Genomic DNA, 18739 nt, shown 5'->3' with positions numbered 1-18739 from the left:
ATAGATAAATATATGAGTACAATGCTAACTGTCATTATGTCTTCATGGGTTATAAAGGAACAAAGTGTATACAATCTGTGAAGTATTGACAATGGCAGTCAAGTTCCCATTTCAATGATTTTCTTGAGGTCTTAATATGTACCGTGCACTTTACTTTGTCTAATTTGGCTGATCGTAAACTAATAGATTGATGTATATCTGAAATTTCTCTGTGAAGACAAACAAACTGGTGTTTAAATGGCTTGAATTAAACTTGGGCTGTCAACTGTCCTGAGTCCACTTCCCTTTTAAACCAAGGCCATTTGTCTCCTCAATGAGGTGAAATGCCATCTCTTTCACATTAAAAGGTGCTGATGTGAGAGAAAAAAATTCTTAAAAAATAAAGTTGACAAAGATGATGACATGTAGTAACCATAGAGTTGTTGGAACATGAGAAAGCACTATATGAGTCACATGGACACTGTCCATCCGATACGAGCATGCAGAGCAGACGGTCACACTGCCCATGACTTGGAAACAACCCTATGCAAATATACTTCATAGCTGACCAGCTGACCAGCTGACAAGGTGGCAGTACAACATCAAAGACTCTGAAACTAGGGCAAATGAAGCCTCAGAGCTTGTCAAAGAGTTTTTTTCATATAAACATGTCAGCTGAACCAATGTTCAAGGATTTGTACAGAGGAAGAACTCGGCATTACACTGAACACAGAAGCAGGCTGCCAAATGCTTAAGAAGGTTTGTCATTAAAAGTCTGCACTATTTTGGAAACACAAACATTTGAGAGATGTGTAAAATTTAATTTGAGTTTCCAGCTGTGGAGTTAAAAATGTGAGTAAAGTACTCCTTGAAAGAGTTATCTCCCTTGAACACATTATCCAGGAATGTGAGATTCTGACCAAGTATGTCTGGTGTCAAACTTCCCTTTGTAGCAGTGTAAACAGCATCATGAGAGAGATTTGCATTTCACAACAAGAAGATGCATAGGAGCTCTTGTGTTGGAGTGATTGCATGATTGATGTTCAAACATTCTCCTCATAATATCTGCTGATTTATGCCCTTTTGATTTCTTTGGCAGGTGGTCCACAGATTACATCATTCATTAAGAAATTGATCACTGAGGGGGGTGTCACTAGAGTGTCCTAAAAAAATAATACACATATTTGGGGAGTGTCCTGAAAATGGATAGTTAATAAAAAAGAAAGAAGTGCTTTTGAATTGTCTTTTGGGGGGAGGATCATAAAAAACATGTACAAGCATTAGGGGAGGGTCAGTATTTTCAGTAAATCAGTGCATAAAGACAGCATCCCCCCCCCCCCCCCCCCTCCCCTCCTAAAATGACCAGTCCCTAATTCAAGATGGACCTTCTATGACAAGGGCTCACTTTTTCAGAAGAAATGTGCTGTAACAACGAGTGAAGCTTGATTTATCTCCCTTTCTTTTCCATTCCAAAATCAAGACCAGTCAAGTCAATGCCACAATGCGTTGAGAGAGTCCAGGAGATTCAAAATGCTGTTCAAACCATTTTCATGTTACATATTCAGCAGAGAGCTTGAGGAGAGATTCCAGGTAATCTTTGTCCGTAAAATCAGATCATCTTCCACAAAATGTCCATTTTGTTCAGGTAAATATGAAGAAAATCTCTCTTCCTTACGGAATCACAAACTGACTTAGACCCAGTTCACACAACCCCCTGGGTTTTTCCCAAGACAGTCTTGGCACCCAATGAACACTGATGAGTACACAAATACTGCTTTTGATGTTGGCAGCAATTCATTTGCATTTTGTCACATGACCATTTCCACGGTTGCAAGGTCATGTCTGGATCAAAAGGTCGCTGAAAATGGAGAGGAGTCTGTCAATGCCAGCAAGGTAGCCGTCCTCATGGTTCCCTTCTTGCCACTCCGTACGATGATCTACAATCACAGCTGATGGGAGTGGCTCTGTTTTACCGAAGTCAATCATCCATATATTAGCTTTCTCAGCATCATGGACAAACAACAATGAACTGCTGATCACCTGTTGGAAAAAACAAAATACATTATATAAACTGTGTATGTTTCTGCTAAATATTGGACACTAGACACAGGAAGAAAAAAAAATTAATATAAAATTTTATCAATCCAATCTGGAATACTACTGTACATTTTTCAGTATTTTGTTTTATCATGTCGATCATTTCCCTTCTAGAAGCTCCACAAGTTTTGCTGACTCTCCAGATTCTCATCTTTTGTCATAAATGACGCATCCTTTATAAGAATTACCTCATCACCGGCCCTTACCTCATGTCTCATGAAGAACTCTGATTCCAACTGAGCATCGCGTACAGCCTTTAACCTCTCAATGTACTGCTCCTGTCAACAGTGGAAACCTTGTCAGTTACATCAATTGAACATGAAAGTCAAAATCTAAATTCCATATTCTGAATTCAGTCTATCAAGATTCAAGGATATTTCATCACCAGACATATACAACACCTAGCATGAAATCAATTGGTTCTTGCCTAAGGAAAACGAAAAACTCTTTAGGATGCATTGACACATTGAAACAACCCCCCAGCATCATCCCTGTCATTGTGTAAGATCTATGTTCCTCCATCATCCTTATGCACAGATCAGCTCACTATGTCCTCCATTACAGTCTATATTTCTGTTCATCATCAGAGGGGGGCGGTCGGGTAGCCTAGTGGTTAAAGCGTTCGCTCGTCACGCCGAAGACCCGGGTTTGATTCCCGACATGGGTACATTGTGTGAAGCCTATTTCTGGTGATATTGCTGGAATATTGCTAAAAGCGGCGTAAAACCATACTAACTCACTCACTCATCATCATCATCATCATCATCATCATCAGAGTGAGTGAGTGAGTGAGTGAGTGAGTGAGTGAGTGAGTGAGTGAGTTGGGCTTAACGCTGCTTTGAACAGTATTCCAGTCATGTCATGGCTGTCAGCTTAATGTGTGAGGAAAGCCTGAAGTAATGCAGGTCTTAGAAGGTTATAATCAGGGCGAACAGGGCTTCAAACCCACAATCATGACAAAGGGATGCAACTCTGCAGAGCAATTTGCAATGCCTTAGATGACTGGGCAACCCATGTGTCAGTGAGTTAATTGGGTTTAACGCCGCTTTTAACATTATTCCAGTTATATCACAGTGTGTCAGCTTAATGTGGGAGGAAAGCCCAAAGTGATGCAGGTCTCAGACGTTTACCACTTCGGTGAAACCCACGAGCACGGGTATGGTGCTGACAAACCTAGAAACATAATCGGGGCGAACCGGGATTCGAACCCACAATCATACGTTTCTGGCGTGTTCAAGGGACGCAACTCTGCACAGTGAATCCCGGCACCTTAGACGACTGGGCCACCCATGGCCCCTGTTCATCATTGTTTGTTTTTTCATTCGTTGTTCAACACTGCAAACAGCAATACTGCAGCTCTATGACACCAGACCTTTCAATAATAATCGATTCTGGACCAAACAGCCTAGTGAACAATTATCCACGTCATCAGGGTATGATGAGACACAATCAACAAAGTCACAGAGCCTGACTGCCCAATCCATTTGGTGTCCCTCCTACGCCTAGCACAGGTTGCTGGGAACCTATTCTAACCCGGAATCCTGGATGACATTGAGTACATGTTGGATTATGTCACAGCCATCACTATTCCAGCCATCTCACAGCAGTTTGTAATTGATGAACTCTGAGCAAGGCAACCAGTGGTTAACAGCATGAGCAACAATTTATTCCACATCCTTGGGGTAAGATGGCACACAAATAACAAGGAGACGCACTGCAATCCACTAATCCTCATTAAAAGACTCCTTCAACAATCATGAGGTATTGAGGACGTATTCTGTCTTGGAGTGAGTGAATATCGTTTTACGCCACTTTTAGCAATATTCCAGCAATATCACGGCGGGGGACACCGGATAATGGGCTTCACACATTGTACCAGTGTGAGGAATCGAACCCGGGCCTTCAGTGTGACAGGCAAATGCTTTAACCACAAGGATACCCCACTGCCCCATTCTGCCCTGGAATCAACCCATAGATGACAACTATATGAGAGCAGATAAATGGAGAATATTGATATCAAATATATCAACACAAGCCAGTAAAAGTTCAAAAATCTGAGGCTCTCCGAGGAATTTTAAAGTTTTATCGACGAGTGTTGATATATATGATATCAGAAGACACAAGGGTAAGATTTAATTTATCATCCAAAATCTTTCAACATTTTGTAAACAGTAACAAGCAGTGTTTCTGTGTAAAAAGTACTGCTGACCAGCTTCAGCAGCAGAGAGATTAGTGATGTAATTTGATTGTGATGTCATGGTAACCGATGATGTCACAAAGGTCTGCATTATGATGCAGTTTCATTGCAGCAACATCTTCAGGAGATATTTTCACCCAAGTGATATCTCCTGTGGAATTCAGTTTGGGATGATAAACACCATACTATTTCCTTATCAACTGACCACAATATTTGTGTTTTCCCCAACGAAGGTCTTCAGTTTTTCCAGGACGTGTTCTCTTGTTTTAGTCTTCTTGAAGTCCTTACTTGATGAGCCATCACTTCTCTGCAACCAAACATCCATCAGTTATATCAAACACACAGACTCAGACTGTCAACACTTAAAGTAACACAAGAACTATATACACAGTACAACAAATGAATTTTTTTTATGCATCTCTAAAATAAAATCTTAAATTTTCTAACATCATTAATTTTTCTTAAATTTGTTTTTCAAACCCAGATCAGAATCCTCCATATTTTAATAAAATAAAAACATTTTAATAATATATAATGTAAATCTTTCAAATTACCCATAATTCCTATCTACCAACAGCTGACAAAATATTCTCTTTCTTGTTCTAACTGAAAGCAGGACAGTGTATCCTTACATATGTTGTATGTAAAGTGTTTATTCACCATTTAGCACTTTAGCACTACGACCCTTGAAGATTCCGGGATAGAATAAATCTTCAGCAACCCATGCTTGCGGTAAAAGGTGACTATACTTGTCGTAAATGGCGACTCACGGGATCGGGTGGTCAGGCTCGCTGACTTGGTTGATGCACGTCATCGATCCCAAATGCGTGGATTGATGCTCATGATATCAATCACTGGATTGTCTGGTCCAGACTCGATCATTTACAGACCGCCATCATATAGCTGGAATATTGCTGAGTGCGGCATAAAACAACAAACCAACCATCCAACCAACTTTAGCACTACGACAGCCAGAGTGAGGTGCTAGGTGAGTATCTGGACTCTTTTGCTGCTTACCTTAATGCCCTCAATTCTGAAGCCGAGACTGACAGAAGAGCTCATCTCGTCCCTCCACTGTAGATACCTAGCCTTTGTCACTCCTTCCTTCTCTCGTTCCTCGGGCGTGGGGGCGTTGGGATCCACCTCTGTCATCTTCTTGTACATATCCTGAAACGACAGGTGCCCAGTGTCTGACTGATTGAACATTTTAGAAAGCCATTGCGATTAAACACCAGTACTTCTTAAATCTTCAACCACCTCCATGGTCTAGTGGTAGATCGTCCGCCCTGAGAACGGAAGGTCCAGGGTTTGTTCCCGGACCACGTCATACCAAAAGATGTTGGCATAAAGGGGCCAACACGCATGTGTTTCCATTAAGTAATGATTTGACACATACCGGGTAAGAATAGGAACACAGTTATATTATAAGTCAGGTGAAACGGAGTTGAATATCATGTTCAATTTTCTTTCGCTCATATAGCGACATGAAAGCATGTGTGTGGCCATGTTGAAAATTGGATTTGAATCTTTTGAACAAATTGGGGTATGACCATTGTTGGGAAAAGCATGTGAAGTCTTAGCTTCAGAGGTCCAGTGGTTTCTGAGAAGATGTTTATGATGGATGACGGATATATCTTATCATAAATCAACCCGTGAAGATTCCGGGGTAGAATAAGTCTTCAGCAACCCATGCTTGCCGTAAAAGGTGACTATGCTTGTCGTAAAAGGCGACTAACGGGATCGGGTGGTCAGGCTCGCTGACTTGGTTGATGCACGTCATCGAACCCAATTGCGTGGATCGATGCTCATGATATCAATCACTGGATTGTCTGGTCCAGACTCGATTATTTACAGACCACCGTCATACAGCTGGAATATTGCTGAGTGCAGCGTTTAACAACAAATCAATCAATCAATTTATCATAAATCAAAAACAGCATAATAAATTATTTTAAAAAGAACTACATTGGCAAATGCTAGCTGTTCATTAGGCAAAAAACTAATCTCAAGGAAAAAGAATACCATTTGTTGCATTTTGGATGATGTCAAAAACATGAAATATTTTTGGGAATGAATTGCCCTTTTTGAGGAAATGCATGTTTGACATACCTCTAAGACAGAGTGAAGGTTCATGTATTCTGACAAATCGTTGTACGTATATCAAGTAACATATATGAAATAGCTGTCAGCAGCATTCCATGGCCTTGAATATCTATCAACTAATCTGTGTCTGTGACATCCCTGGGGTGTCATGGACGATGCTGTAATTGGTGGCCGGGCCCCACAGCTGACGCCAGCAGGACTAGTCTCATGTATCAACATGGCTTTAACAGACAGTTGTATTTTAGAACCAGTCAGAAATAGAAAACATAGTTCCCAGATCAAAGCTGTGGAGTTTTCCTGTCTTTAAAGACCCTATTCATTTAGGACATAAATATTATGTTTTCAGATTTGCTGTTATTGAGAATTTGATGCCAAATTTCTGCACATCAAATAATCAAGAACATCTGATAACATGATGTTTATTGACGTTGCAAACACAAAAAAGCATAGATTATTTTCTGTAGCACTCTCTTTCTATGTTTTGTTTGTTTTTTAACATCACAGGCAACAATATGCCAGCAAAATGATGTCGGCCTGTACATGACTGAATGTGAACCAGGCAATCCAGTGATTGATATTGGGAACAACGATCCACGCCACCTCTCTTTTTCTGCCCACTCATCCCATTCCAATCGCTACACAAATATTCCACACATGTCAAAATATACAGACCAAACAAAAGTAAGGGATCATAAATATTTTGGGGGACAGTTTCATAAAAATATTCCCAAAATTATTCATGATCCCCACCCAGATTTTGTTCAGTATATATATATATACATATATATATATATATACACACACACAACCGATACAGCTACACTAGGGTACAATCAGGCTGTTCACATATCCTTACAACAACCACATCAACATTTCTAGCACACACTGATCATTCGGGTTCTATTGAAAGGAAATGTATACAAAAGTTCCCTTTAATAATCAAATGCAATTGAAAACCTTCCACACAATCGTGTGCCCGAACATAATAAAAACTCTCTATACACCGAAGCCATGTCCCAGTTTGCCTTTAGCATGTCCAAAATCCACCAAGCAAATCACTGCGTAGAGCGATGAGAGGCAGATAGTAAAAAATGATGGTATCTACATCTTTATCTCTGCATGCCATCAAGGTAATTCTTCCCAAATAAAACACATGAAGACTTTTTTGCTTTGTGAAGTAAGGAGTCATACGTTCACTTAACAAAAAAACTTCAAAGGCCAACCATTAAGCATTGATGCATACTGGTTTAAGATTTGCACATCTATGAGCTGTGACGACCAAATACTACAGTTCCCTTTACAAGTTAGTGACCTTGCCTTATTATCAAAATAGCAAGTTATCAATCCAGTGCTATTTTTATCATCATTATAGAGGACTTGAAAGGTATGACGTCAATGGCGGTGTGACAGGTGAGAGGTCATCTGATAGGTACAACCCCGCTCCATCATACAGAGACAGAACTTGATGTGAACTAATCCTGTTCTCCAATCAGATTGTCAGGAATGCTGTCATACGATAGTGAATATTGTGTATAATGTTCTCGATGGAAGTGAAACTGTAAATATAATTTCAAGTCAGTTGATATAAAAGTATAAACGCGGGGTATATATGTGAATACAGAAAGGTACCAAGGTTATATATGTGTACACAGAAAGGTACCTTGGGTATATATGTGTATAAAGAAAGGTACCTAGGGTATATATGTGTATAAAGAAAGGTACCTAGGGTATGTTTGTGTATACAGAAAAGTACCTGGAGTATATATGTGTATACAGAAAGGTACCTAGGGTATATATGTGTATACAGAAAGGTACCTGGGGTATATATGTGTATACAGAAAGGTACCTGGGGTATATATGTGTATACAGAAAGGTAGCCGGGGTATATATGTGTATACAGAAAGGTACCTGGGGTATATATGTGTATACAGAAAGGTACCTGGGGTATATATGTGTATACAGAAAGGTACCTGGGGTATATATGTGTATACAGAAAGGTACCTAGGGTATATATGTGTATACAGAAAGGTACCTAGGGTATATATGTGTATACAGAAAGGTACCTGGGGTATATATGTGTATACAGAAAGGTACCTGGGGTATATATGTGTATACAGAAAGGTACCTGGGGTATATATGTGTATACAGAAAGGTACCTGGGGTATATATGTGTATACAGAAAGGTACCTGGAGTATATATGTGTATACAGAAAGGTACCTGGGGTATATATGTGTACACAGAAAGGTACCTGGGGTATATATGTGTACACAGAAAGGTACCTGGGGTATTTATGTGTATACAGAAAGGTATCTGGGGTATATATGTGTATACAGAAAGGTACCTGGGGTATATATGTGTATACAGAAAGGTATCTGGGGTATATATGTGTATACAGAAAGGTATCTGGGGTATATATGTGTATACAGAAAGGTACCTGGGGTATATATGTGTATACAGAAAGGTACCTGGAGTATATATGTGTATACAGAAAGGTACCTAGGGTATATATGTGTATACAGAAAGGTACCTGGGGTATTTATGTGTATACAGAAAGGTACCTGGGGTATATATGTGTATACAGAGAGGTACCTGGGGTATATATGTGTATACAGAAAGGTACCTGGGGTATATATGTGTACACAGAAAGGTAGCCGGGGTATATATGTGTATACAGAAAGGTAGCCGGGGTATATCTGTGTATACAGAAAGGTAGCCGGGGTATATCTGTGTATACAGAAAGGTACCTGGGGTATATATGTGTACACAGAAAGGTAGCCGGGGTATATATGTGTATACAGAAAGGCGCCTGGGGTATATATGTGTACACAGAAAGGTAGCCGGGATATATATGTGTATACAGAAAGGTAGCCGGGGTATATATGTGTACACAGAAAGGTACCTGGGGTATATATGTGTATACAGAAAGGTAGCCGGGGTATATATGTGTACACAGAAAGGTAGCCGGGGTATATATGTGTACACAGAAAGGTAGCCGGGGTATATATGTGTACACAGAAAGGTACCTTGGGTAAATGTGTGTGCTCATGACCCCAACAGCTTTATTGACAGGACATCAAGATGATCTTTCAACAAGGACTAAGACACAGCCAAATCTGGCGATATCATCTGTCTACACGGCATACCTACCAGCCTATTCAACAGCTCAGCAAAGATCCGACAGGTCTAGCACGGTTGGTCAGATAACAAGGCTGTATAAACAGCTGGAATGCTGAGGTCACCGATGTTGTCGTACATGATATTCAAGTTCAGGGTACGAAATGAACTAAGTCCATTGAACAAAAAGCCGTTAGATGTGTTGATGGCAAAGAAAACACAGCTTGAAGTGATTGATGCGATACTTAAAAATCTATTAACAGGATGAGAGGACTTTAGACATCAGGGCCCACATTCTACACAAATGTCAACTTATGATTAATTTGTCAAGTCAAGTATTTCAAGTACGTTGAACTTTAATACAGTTGTCCTGATTTGATATGTGTCATAATAAACTGTTGAACATGTCAGGTCATGGTGGCATCAGTGTCAGTGCATGTTGTTTTAGGTCCCAGTTACCAACATTCCAGCATTATCTCAGTGAGTGAGTGAGTGAGTGAGTTGGGTTTAATGCCGCTTTGAACAGTATTCCACTGATATGATAGCTTGATAAGGTCAGAAAGCCCAAAGTGATGCAGGCCTCAGACATTTACCACTTTGGTGAAACCAATGAGCATGGGTATGGTACTGACAAACCTAGAAACATAAATGAGCAAACCGAGATTTGAACCCATGATCATTATGGCACACCCAAGGGATGCAACTCTGCACAATGAATTGTGGCACCTAAGACGACTAGGCTGTCTGTGCTCCCACTAGTGGTTAAAACATGAGGAACCATCAACATTGATAGACTATGATGACACACTATCAACCAGGGCCCACTTTCACAAAGCTATCTTAGTGCTATGATTTTCTAAAGTCTATGTTAGAGTGGGTGAGTATGGTTTTACGCTGCTTTTAGCAATATACCAGCAATATTATGGTGGGGGACACCAGAAATGGGCTTCACATATTGTACCCATGTGGGAAATAGAACCTGGGTCTTTGGGGTGACGAACAAATGCTTTTACCACCAGGCTACCCCGCCGCCCAGTCTATGTTAGAGTATCTGAGGGCTAAGTTGAATGGGACTCTGGTCACTGTGATTGCGACCGCCAACCAGGCCAACACCCATCACTACTAGTCATGGGTATCAGGGTAACGCTTATTATCCCCCACCCAACAAAGTTGGCGGGGATATAGAAACGGGCTCCGTCTGTCCGTCACGTTTCGTTTCCGGAGCATAACTCAGAAACCATTCAATATTTGTTCATGAAACTTTGCAGGTCTGTCAAGTACATGCTGAACTGGTGCCTTTTGCTATTTAGAAATTTTAGAAATATTTATTTTTTACGTTTCCATGGCAACAAGATGGACTTAGGTTCCAAACTTTTCTTTTTTTTACAATTTCCATGACAAGTTCCACCTCGGTTAAAAAAGGTTAGGGTTTGTTTAGATTTAATTATGTCATAAATCCTGCAACAGGGGCGGGGGATATAGCCATGTTAGTGGCAAACTCTTGTTTGTGTTGTAACTGAGTGAAGCTGGAGAGTGAAATATGGTTAGATCAGTTTAACAAAGATCCAACCATAGCTTCATGGCGTTTTCAAGGGATGCTATAACATTCCAACATTTCGACTAACAGAACCCTATTCAATCCCTTATCTCATAGATACGCAAAGCCTTATTAATCGTTGTGAGCACATCATATATGCAGCTCTTACGACAGGTTTTAAAGCAGCCACACCCCATTCTGAAAATAACTTTTGTCTATGGGATGTGTTAGTTTGACGTAATTCAACTTGAGATACCATTTGCTTCAATCAGCTGATCTGTCACATACCGCGTGTAGTTCAGTGTTGACATAGGGTAGATGTCTTCACGTAGCCCTATATTATAATGCCGCTGACACCATGAGGATGAAGCTGATGATGACAAGACTACTTATCTATTACGAAGTATCATATTGACACCGAGAATGAACGTTTCAGACTATGAATCGTAAAATATTGACAAAGGCAGGAATTTTACAATACCATCACCCATACATTAGACAAATGTCTAGTCTCGGAAATAAAAATATTTTACACAAAAGAAAGTTGTTAAATTATTTGTAAAAAGCATAATAAAAATGTTCCGAGAGACTCTCCATTTAGTGTAGTAATCTAGACTTGCCCACTATTATAGACTTGCATGGGCTGTATTAGACATGTTTGTTTCATGTTGACAGACTACCGAATTATATCTGCAACCCCTGGATGGTCAAAGCCCCTGCAGTGTTCTCACAGAGATATAGTCTTGAGATCCTGGGTTCTAATCTAGACTCTATATTATTCTTGTATGTTACAGAAATATAGTGAATCTACAACCAATGTCAACATAAGATATCCTAGCACACAAAAGTCCTTCCACTTGATGTGTCTCAAATACCTTTAAAACACACTGTGTTGCACAGGGGCCCAGTCATCTAAGGTGTTGCACTTTGCTGCGCAATTGTCAGCAGCCTACCCATGGTCGTGGGTTTACCACAAAAGTGGTAAATGTCAAAGACTTGCATCACTTCAGGCTTTCCTCCAACATCAAACTGACGCGCCATGATATAACTGTAATACTGTTAAAAACCTGTTAAATCCAACTCATCCACTTTAAAACATTCCACATACATATTAAAAGCCTACCAAGAAGAATGAGCAGCTGCAGATATATTTTCAGCACATCATTTGAGCTGAATTTCATTTTTCAAAGTTTCTTCATGGATTATTTCCAAATAAAATCATAATAAACCTTCCCTTCTTCTTTCTTTTCTCTATACAAGATTTTCCCTTGTTTTTCTTCACAAGTACTTTGGCAATCCTTTTTGTTTGTTTTACAGATTCAACGAATAGTCTTAATTCATTTTTATTTGCCAAACCACTGTATATTTGATTGATTACAAAAACAAAAAGGATACTACCAAATAAATTACGAGATAAAAGTATTAACTTTGTGTTTTAACTATTTAAACATTAACAATCAATGCTATGTAGAGAGGCCACTGCAAACTATACAAGTACAGCTAGGGCTCCTCAGAAGTAATACATCAACATGTCATTGTAGAAACAATAATTATGCTGTACTTCAAACTGTATTCACATTTATTTTGTCCCACTGAATGACCTAAACATATTCGCGCCAGATCAAAAACGAGCTACCGATACTCCAATTATTAATGTTATTTTGGCTGAACTGAGATAATTGGTAAGGGCATACCATAACATTTGTATAGAAAGGTCTGAGGCCTAAAAGTACCGAATAAATTGGAAATTGGACAAGAAAAACCTGTTTACCAAAATCTTAAAATGCATGTCCATAGACATGTTTCATAATCAAAATATATTTGACTTTTATTTTTTCCTTTCAAGATATACATGACCGATTTTCTCTCGTAATGCCATAAAAAAAACTACTCAGATGTTCAAAATCTTCTTTCCTTTCAATGTTGGATAGGATTCTCTTTTACTATTTACAGAAGAAAAGATGTACAAGATACATATCTCCTTCCCTCTAGTTTCCCCTGCAAGTAATATATCTATACACAACAGCTTGGTTAAATGACATCAGAGCAACCCAACACTGTTTGCTCTTTGCCCTGTAAGTGTTTGACATATCTGTCCGGCTATCTACAGCCACATGTTTCCCAAAATGAAATGTGTGTCAAGCGTCATACCCTCCTTTCACTTTCATTGTGGTCGCAGTGAACTTTCTATTTACTTCCTTCCCACGTCCCAATCTCCAGGGATTTCTATGACCGTTCAATGTCATTCACACTGAGAATAGCTGTGTGATAAGGACATATTTCCCTTCTGACCATATGATAAATGTTCTTAATATGACATCATCATGCTACATGACTACATTATGCATAGAACTTAGGGCAGAGGTTGCTTGGGTAGCCTAGTAGTTAAAGGGTTCGCTTAGTATGTCATAGATCTGGGTTCGCTTCCAATATGTTGAGGCCAGCTTTGTCCTTGAGGGAAAAATGCTGAACTATCAACCATACTTTATAGTTTGGGGAGTGAGTGAGTGTGGGAGGGGGTGAGTGAGTGAGTGAGCGAATGTGGAAGGGGGTGCCTGGGTGAGTGAGTGAGTGAGTGAGTGGGTGAGTGAGAGTGAGAGTGGGAGGGGGTGCCTGGGTGGGTGAGTGAGTGATGGTAGGAGGGGGTGCCTGGGTGAGTGAGTGAGTGAGTGAGTGAGTGGGTTTGTACCTGGGTGGATGAGTGAGAGATGACATTTGTGCTTCACTGAGTCAAACAGTGACATGCCGGTGTAGCACACACTTCACAAACTCTCAAGTATCATTTACAAACAACAACCCTACTGGGGATGCTGTCTGCCATGGACATCATCAGGTAGCGATACTGACACAAGACACCTGACATACTAAGGCGTACTGTAGATAGGAAATACCTAATGCTTGTGAAGATTCCTGTACCCACTGCAAATCCAAAAGATCCTTACTCCCCAAGTCCTAATTAAGTATTTACAGAATATACATTCCCATTGGTGATTGGAGGCACTGCAAAAATAGTTAATTTCATTGGAAAAATCCTGACATTTTTTCACATGAAAAGAGGCATATGTCCTCCACAGTAAATTTGTCAAAAGTCATTCAATTGCAATTATTTAAAGGTAATCAACTTTTCTAGTATTATTGATTTGGATTTTCTTTCATTATCCCCCCAGCTGACCATACTCTGTTGACCACTCCTAATCTGATAGGTCTCATACTCGGTGAACTGTAGGACAAAAGATCAGTCTTCCCAGGTCCACGCTGACCACAAGACTTCCACATGCAGGTTTGTGAATAACCTTCTGCTCTTTATCCAACAACACTGCACCAAGCCACAAGAAAACTTCCAGATTATCTGTGTAACCATATCAACTGCATCACACACTCGCCATGTGTGGGTAGGCGGCTGGCATAATCTAAAGAATCAATCGATGAATCAATATTCACTCTTGAGGGAGTTTTCAAGCCTAGAGGACTTCCTGTGCAGTGGATTATGCCCAACTTGCTTATGATCACAGCTGATATACATTCACAGGGGTCAAAACAAAGGTACGATGTTGAGGATTTGGTTCAAATGGTCTACTAATTCAGATCATCCTAACATAATAACAAGGAGGGGGGGGGGGGGGGGGAATTATATCTGAAAAGCACTATTTCTTTTATTCTGTCAAGGCAAAAAACTTCACCATTTTTGCGCTCACCATACAAAAAAATTGAATCGATTCGGACATGGACACCTATAGCATTTTTTTTTTGGCTTTCTTGTCACATCTCAGTTGCAACCTTTATCTCCGGTGTCAAAATATAGTGAGAGACAAAGTTTGGCTTAACACAGTTTGGAACAGAATCTCAGTTACATCATGGACGTTAGACGTTTACCATTTATGTGAGGTGAAATGTGGTTTCAACATCGCATCCAAGATTATTGCACTTATATACCGACGTGCATACACGTGTGTGTGGCTGCTTGTACTAGTCAGGACTGATGCCATGCTGCAGTTTAACATGAATTACTCCACTCAGGACACAGTATACTGACTCTGAGTTGACCAGTCCTTGTTTTAGCCCCTTAATGCGAAGCGCCAGGCAGAGTAACTACAAGTACCATCTTTTAACACGCGGCCGGGGTTCGAACCCTGCAACCTTCCGTTCTCCGGGTGGACGCTCTACCACTAGACCACAGAGGCGGTCTTTACGATTTATGTAAAACCCACAAACACAGGAATGGTGCTGGCAAACCTGGAAACATAACCAGGGCCAATTGGGATTTAAACCAATGATCAAAGGTTTGTAGCGTGCCCAAGGGACATAACTCTTCACAGTGAAGCGCAGACCTGAAGACTCGTTGACAAGTCATCGTATCCCAATTGCATGGATCGATGTTCATGATGTCAATCACTGGATTGTCAGGTCCAGACTCAATTATTTACAGACCGCCATCATATAGCTGGAAAATTGCTGAGTGCGATTAAACAACAAACAAACAAACAGTGTGTCTTTGTATTTCTCTAGTCCCAGGATAATGTAAATCATTACAGACTGTCTGTCTCCCCCTTCATACAATGATGTACAACTTGTAGCCTGTTCTGAAGTATTGACTTTCAGCCCCACCCCAACTCCTTACCGCTCCGCCTGTCTGACAATGACCAATGTGTTCTTACCCCTCCAGCCGTGACACTATTCTTCACTATCCATTTCATTGCATTTTTGTAAAACTAACTCATCGGGGGATGAGTTTCATCGTGACGTAAATTGCATCGACCGGAAAATCCTGTCTGTTGAATGCTTTGTGACGCCAACCCCACAAACTGACGTCACTGTAACAACCAAACAGGTTTGAAAACTTCAAATGGGCATTGAGGTGCGACCTAATCAGGGTGGCGTACTTAATCTTAGTGGTACAGCTATACTAGCTGACTTAGAATGAATGAGACAAAACATTTGGAGCATTTTCTGTTGACTTTTATTCAACAGGCTGTGGGCTATCACCACCCCGTAATGTCATGATGGTGGTACCTTTCAGATGTGTGCAATGATGCTTTGTCAAACTAAAGCTGCTCTTGAGTTTGATGTCACTATAAAGTTGAGATAATTGGAGACTAACAAATGTCCTACATGGACTGAGGACTTACAGGGGACGAGGGACAGATTGTCTGTACTTAGTTTCAAGCAGGTTATTTCATTTGTATTGCTCCTTGTCATCTCAAGTGGGTGAGCAGGGTTTTACATCACTTTTAGCAACACTCAAGAATATTATGAAACACCAGAAGTGGGCAGCATACATTGTTGAGTTGCTGCTATACAAATGAGATAAAAGTTGACATTATACCAATGCGATAAGAGCTGACATTATAACAATAAGATAAGAATTGTCATTAAACCAAAGAGATAAGAATTGACATTGAACCAATGAGATAAGAGTTGACTTTAAACCAATAAGACAAGAGTTGACATTAAACCAAACAGATAAGAATTGACATTTAACCAATGAGATAAGAGTTGACTTTAAACCAATAAGACAAGAGTTGACATTAAAGCAAACAGATAAGAATTGACATTAAACCAATGAGACAAGAGTTGACATTAAACCAATGAGACAAGAGTTGACATTAAACCAATGAGACAAGAGTTGACATTAAACCAACGAGACAAGAGTTGACATTAAACCAAATAGATAAGAATTGACATTAATCCAATGAGATAAGAATTGACATTAAACCAAAGAGATAATAACTGATATTAAACCAATGCGATAAGAGCTGACATTATACTAATAAGATAAGAGTTGGCATTAAACCAATAAGATAAGAGTTGGCATTGAACCAATAAGATAAGAGTTGACATTAAACCAATGAGATAAGAGTCGTGCTACAGCAATGATACCATTGCCATCATCAATCAACCAATGGGATCCTACCTTTCTCAACGTGGGTTTGCTGCGAGCCTTCTCGAGCTCCTCCTCCAGGTAGGTGCGACAGCCCATCTTGATGTCCATCACACACGGTGTGTTGAACTCACACAGCAGGTCCTGCAGCTGTATATATTCTGTAGCTCACTTAAGAGAAAATACGCAAAAATGTTGGGATAATGCACTGTCAACAAAGGTGCAGCCATATCACATGTATGTTGTGCATGTACTGCACATGTCCTGTCAGAATAGAACACGTGTCTTCTTTGTGACATCAAGCTAACACATTGACCACACATAGAGACTATTACTTGCACAACTGATTATTGATGGTGACAGTGAAGAGGACTTATGTTGTAAATCTGAAGATATTTTACAGTTTCGTGACAGACAAAATACAGGATTAATGGCAATGTTGCAATAAAGATTTTGTATTTGCAGGATTTACTCGATATGATAACATCTAATATTCTCAACTGCTCTCAGTGGCATGATTTTTTAATACAAATTTTAAATAAATGTCAGATAGCACAAATGAAGATGGCACTAGGATGTAAGGTGAAAGGTCTACAAATTCCTCGTAAAATGTAGTACAGTATACTACGGTTATAACAAACTCAAAGGAACCACCTATATTAGTTCATAATAACCGTAGTTCGTTCTAAGCATATAGACAGCATATACACAACAAATGGCCGGGACCAAGAAACAGTTCGTTATATCGGTCAGTTCATTATAAGCGTGTTCGTTATAAACGTAGTTTACTGTATCTCATCATGAGATGTAATTATGATAAAGAAGGATACTGTCGCCAGCTTTCTCGGTGTCTCCCCGGTACTCGGGCACAAAGGGTTTGAGTGAGTCCGACATCAGCTTGAGGTAGCACTGTCTTTCACGACTGTCCAGCTTTTTTAACACAGCACCAGCATCACCTGCCTGGAAGTTTCCTACACACAGACAGACAGACAGACAGACAGTTAGCTTGAACAGTCAACAGTTGACAGACAAGTACATGCTTTACATAGACAGACAGACAGACAGCTCAAACAGTCAACAGATGGTTGGTTGGTTAATTGACGCTGCACTCAGCAATATTGCAGCTATATGCCGGTGCTCTGTAAATTATTGAGTCTTGGAAGATAATCCAGTGATTGGTATCATGAGCATAAATCTATGCAATTGGGATACGATCACATGTAATCAACCATGTCACAGAGTCTGACCCCCCGATCCATTTAGTTGCCTCTTACAACAAGCATAGGTTGCTGGGGACCTATTTTCTTACTTAGAATCCCAGGGGTAAGATATTAGTGACATCCAGCAATATTCCAGCTATTTCAAGACGGCCTGTAAATGGTCTAGGACTCCTAGACATTAGTTGACAGAACGAGTCCAAAAGCAGAGGCGACTAACAGGATCGGGTGGTCATGTCTTTTAATGGCAATTGCATGGATTGATACTCGTAATATCATTTACTGGATTGTCTGGTCGATTATTTACAAACCGCCGTCATGTAGCTGGAATATTGCTGAGTGCGGGGTTAAACAACAGACAAACAAACAAACAAACAAATCAACCAATCCATTGGATCGAATCAGGACACACAATCAATCCTCAATAGTCATCTCTTATGACAAGCATGGGGTGTGGAACCGATTCTTCCCTGGGATCCTAATGATCAAAGTTCCTTCAACACTCCAACCTGACAGCTCTTTCTTTGGCCAGCCATCAGAATCCAGGGGTACATTTTTATTGTTCTACACTATACTCTCCCAATGGAAGGACCAAATGTCCTGTATTCATACCCCA

The 18739-nt window shown here is 40.1% G+C and overlaps 1 protein-coding gene and 1 pseudogene across 5 annotated transcripts in view; both read right to left on the bottom strand.

The window, feature by feature from the left end:
- Window positions 1–1320: 1320 nt before the first annotated feature.
- The window catches only part of LOC139442050 (uncharacterized), a 124362-nt gene continuing 106943 nt past the window's right edge, over window positions 1321–18739 (bottom strand). For all 5 annotated transcript variants that reach the window (XM_071222832.1, XM_071222831.1, XM_071222835.1 and 2 more), the window contains exons 4-9: window positions 17737–17877; window positions 16940–17067; window positions 5291–5440; window positions 4479–4580; window positions 2283–2354; window positions 1321–2019 (exon numbers count right to left, since the gene is read on the bottom strand). In XM_071222832.1, coding sequence (XP_071078933.1) covers window positions 1816–2019; window positions 2283–2354; window positions 4479–4580; window positions 5291–5440; window positions 16940–17067; window positions 17737–17877 — 797 coding nt within the window. In that variant the 3' untranslated portion in view covers window positions 1321–1815. The remainder of the gene's footprint in view (window positions 2020–2282; window positions 2355–4478; window positions 4581–5290; window positions 5441–16939; window positions 17068–17736; window positions 17878–18739) is intronic.
- On the bottom strand, window positions 7486–12069 carry LOC139442171 (uncharacterized; annotated as a pseudogene).

The sequence above is a fragment of the Haliotis cracherodii genome, unplaced genomic scaffold, assembly GCF_022045235.1.
Source record: "Haliotis cracherodii isolate W230 unplaced genomic scaffold, xgHalCrac1.p SCAF_5, whole genome shotgun sequence".
In the NCBI taxonomy this organism is placed as follows: Eukaryota; Metazoa; Mollusca; class Gastropoda; order Lepetellida; family Haliotidae; genus Haliotis; species Haliotis cracherodii.
Note: the sequence above shows the minus strand (reverse complement) of the source record. Positions and strands in the feature narration are given on the sequence as shown.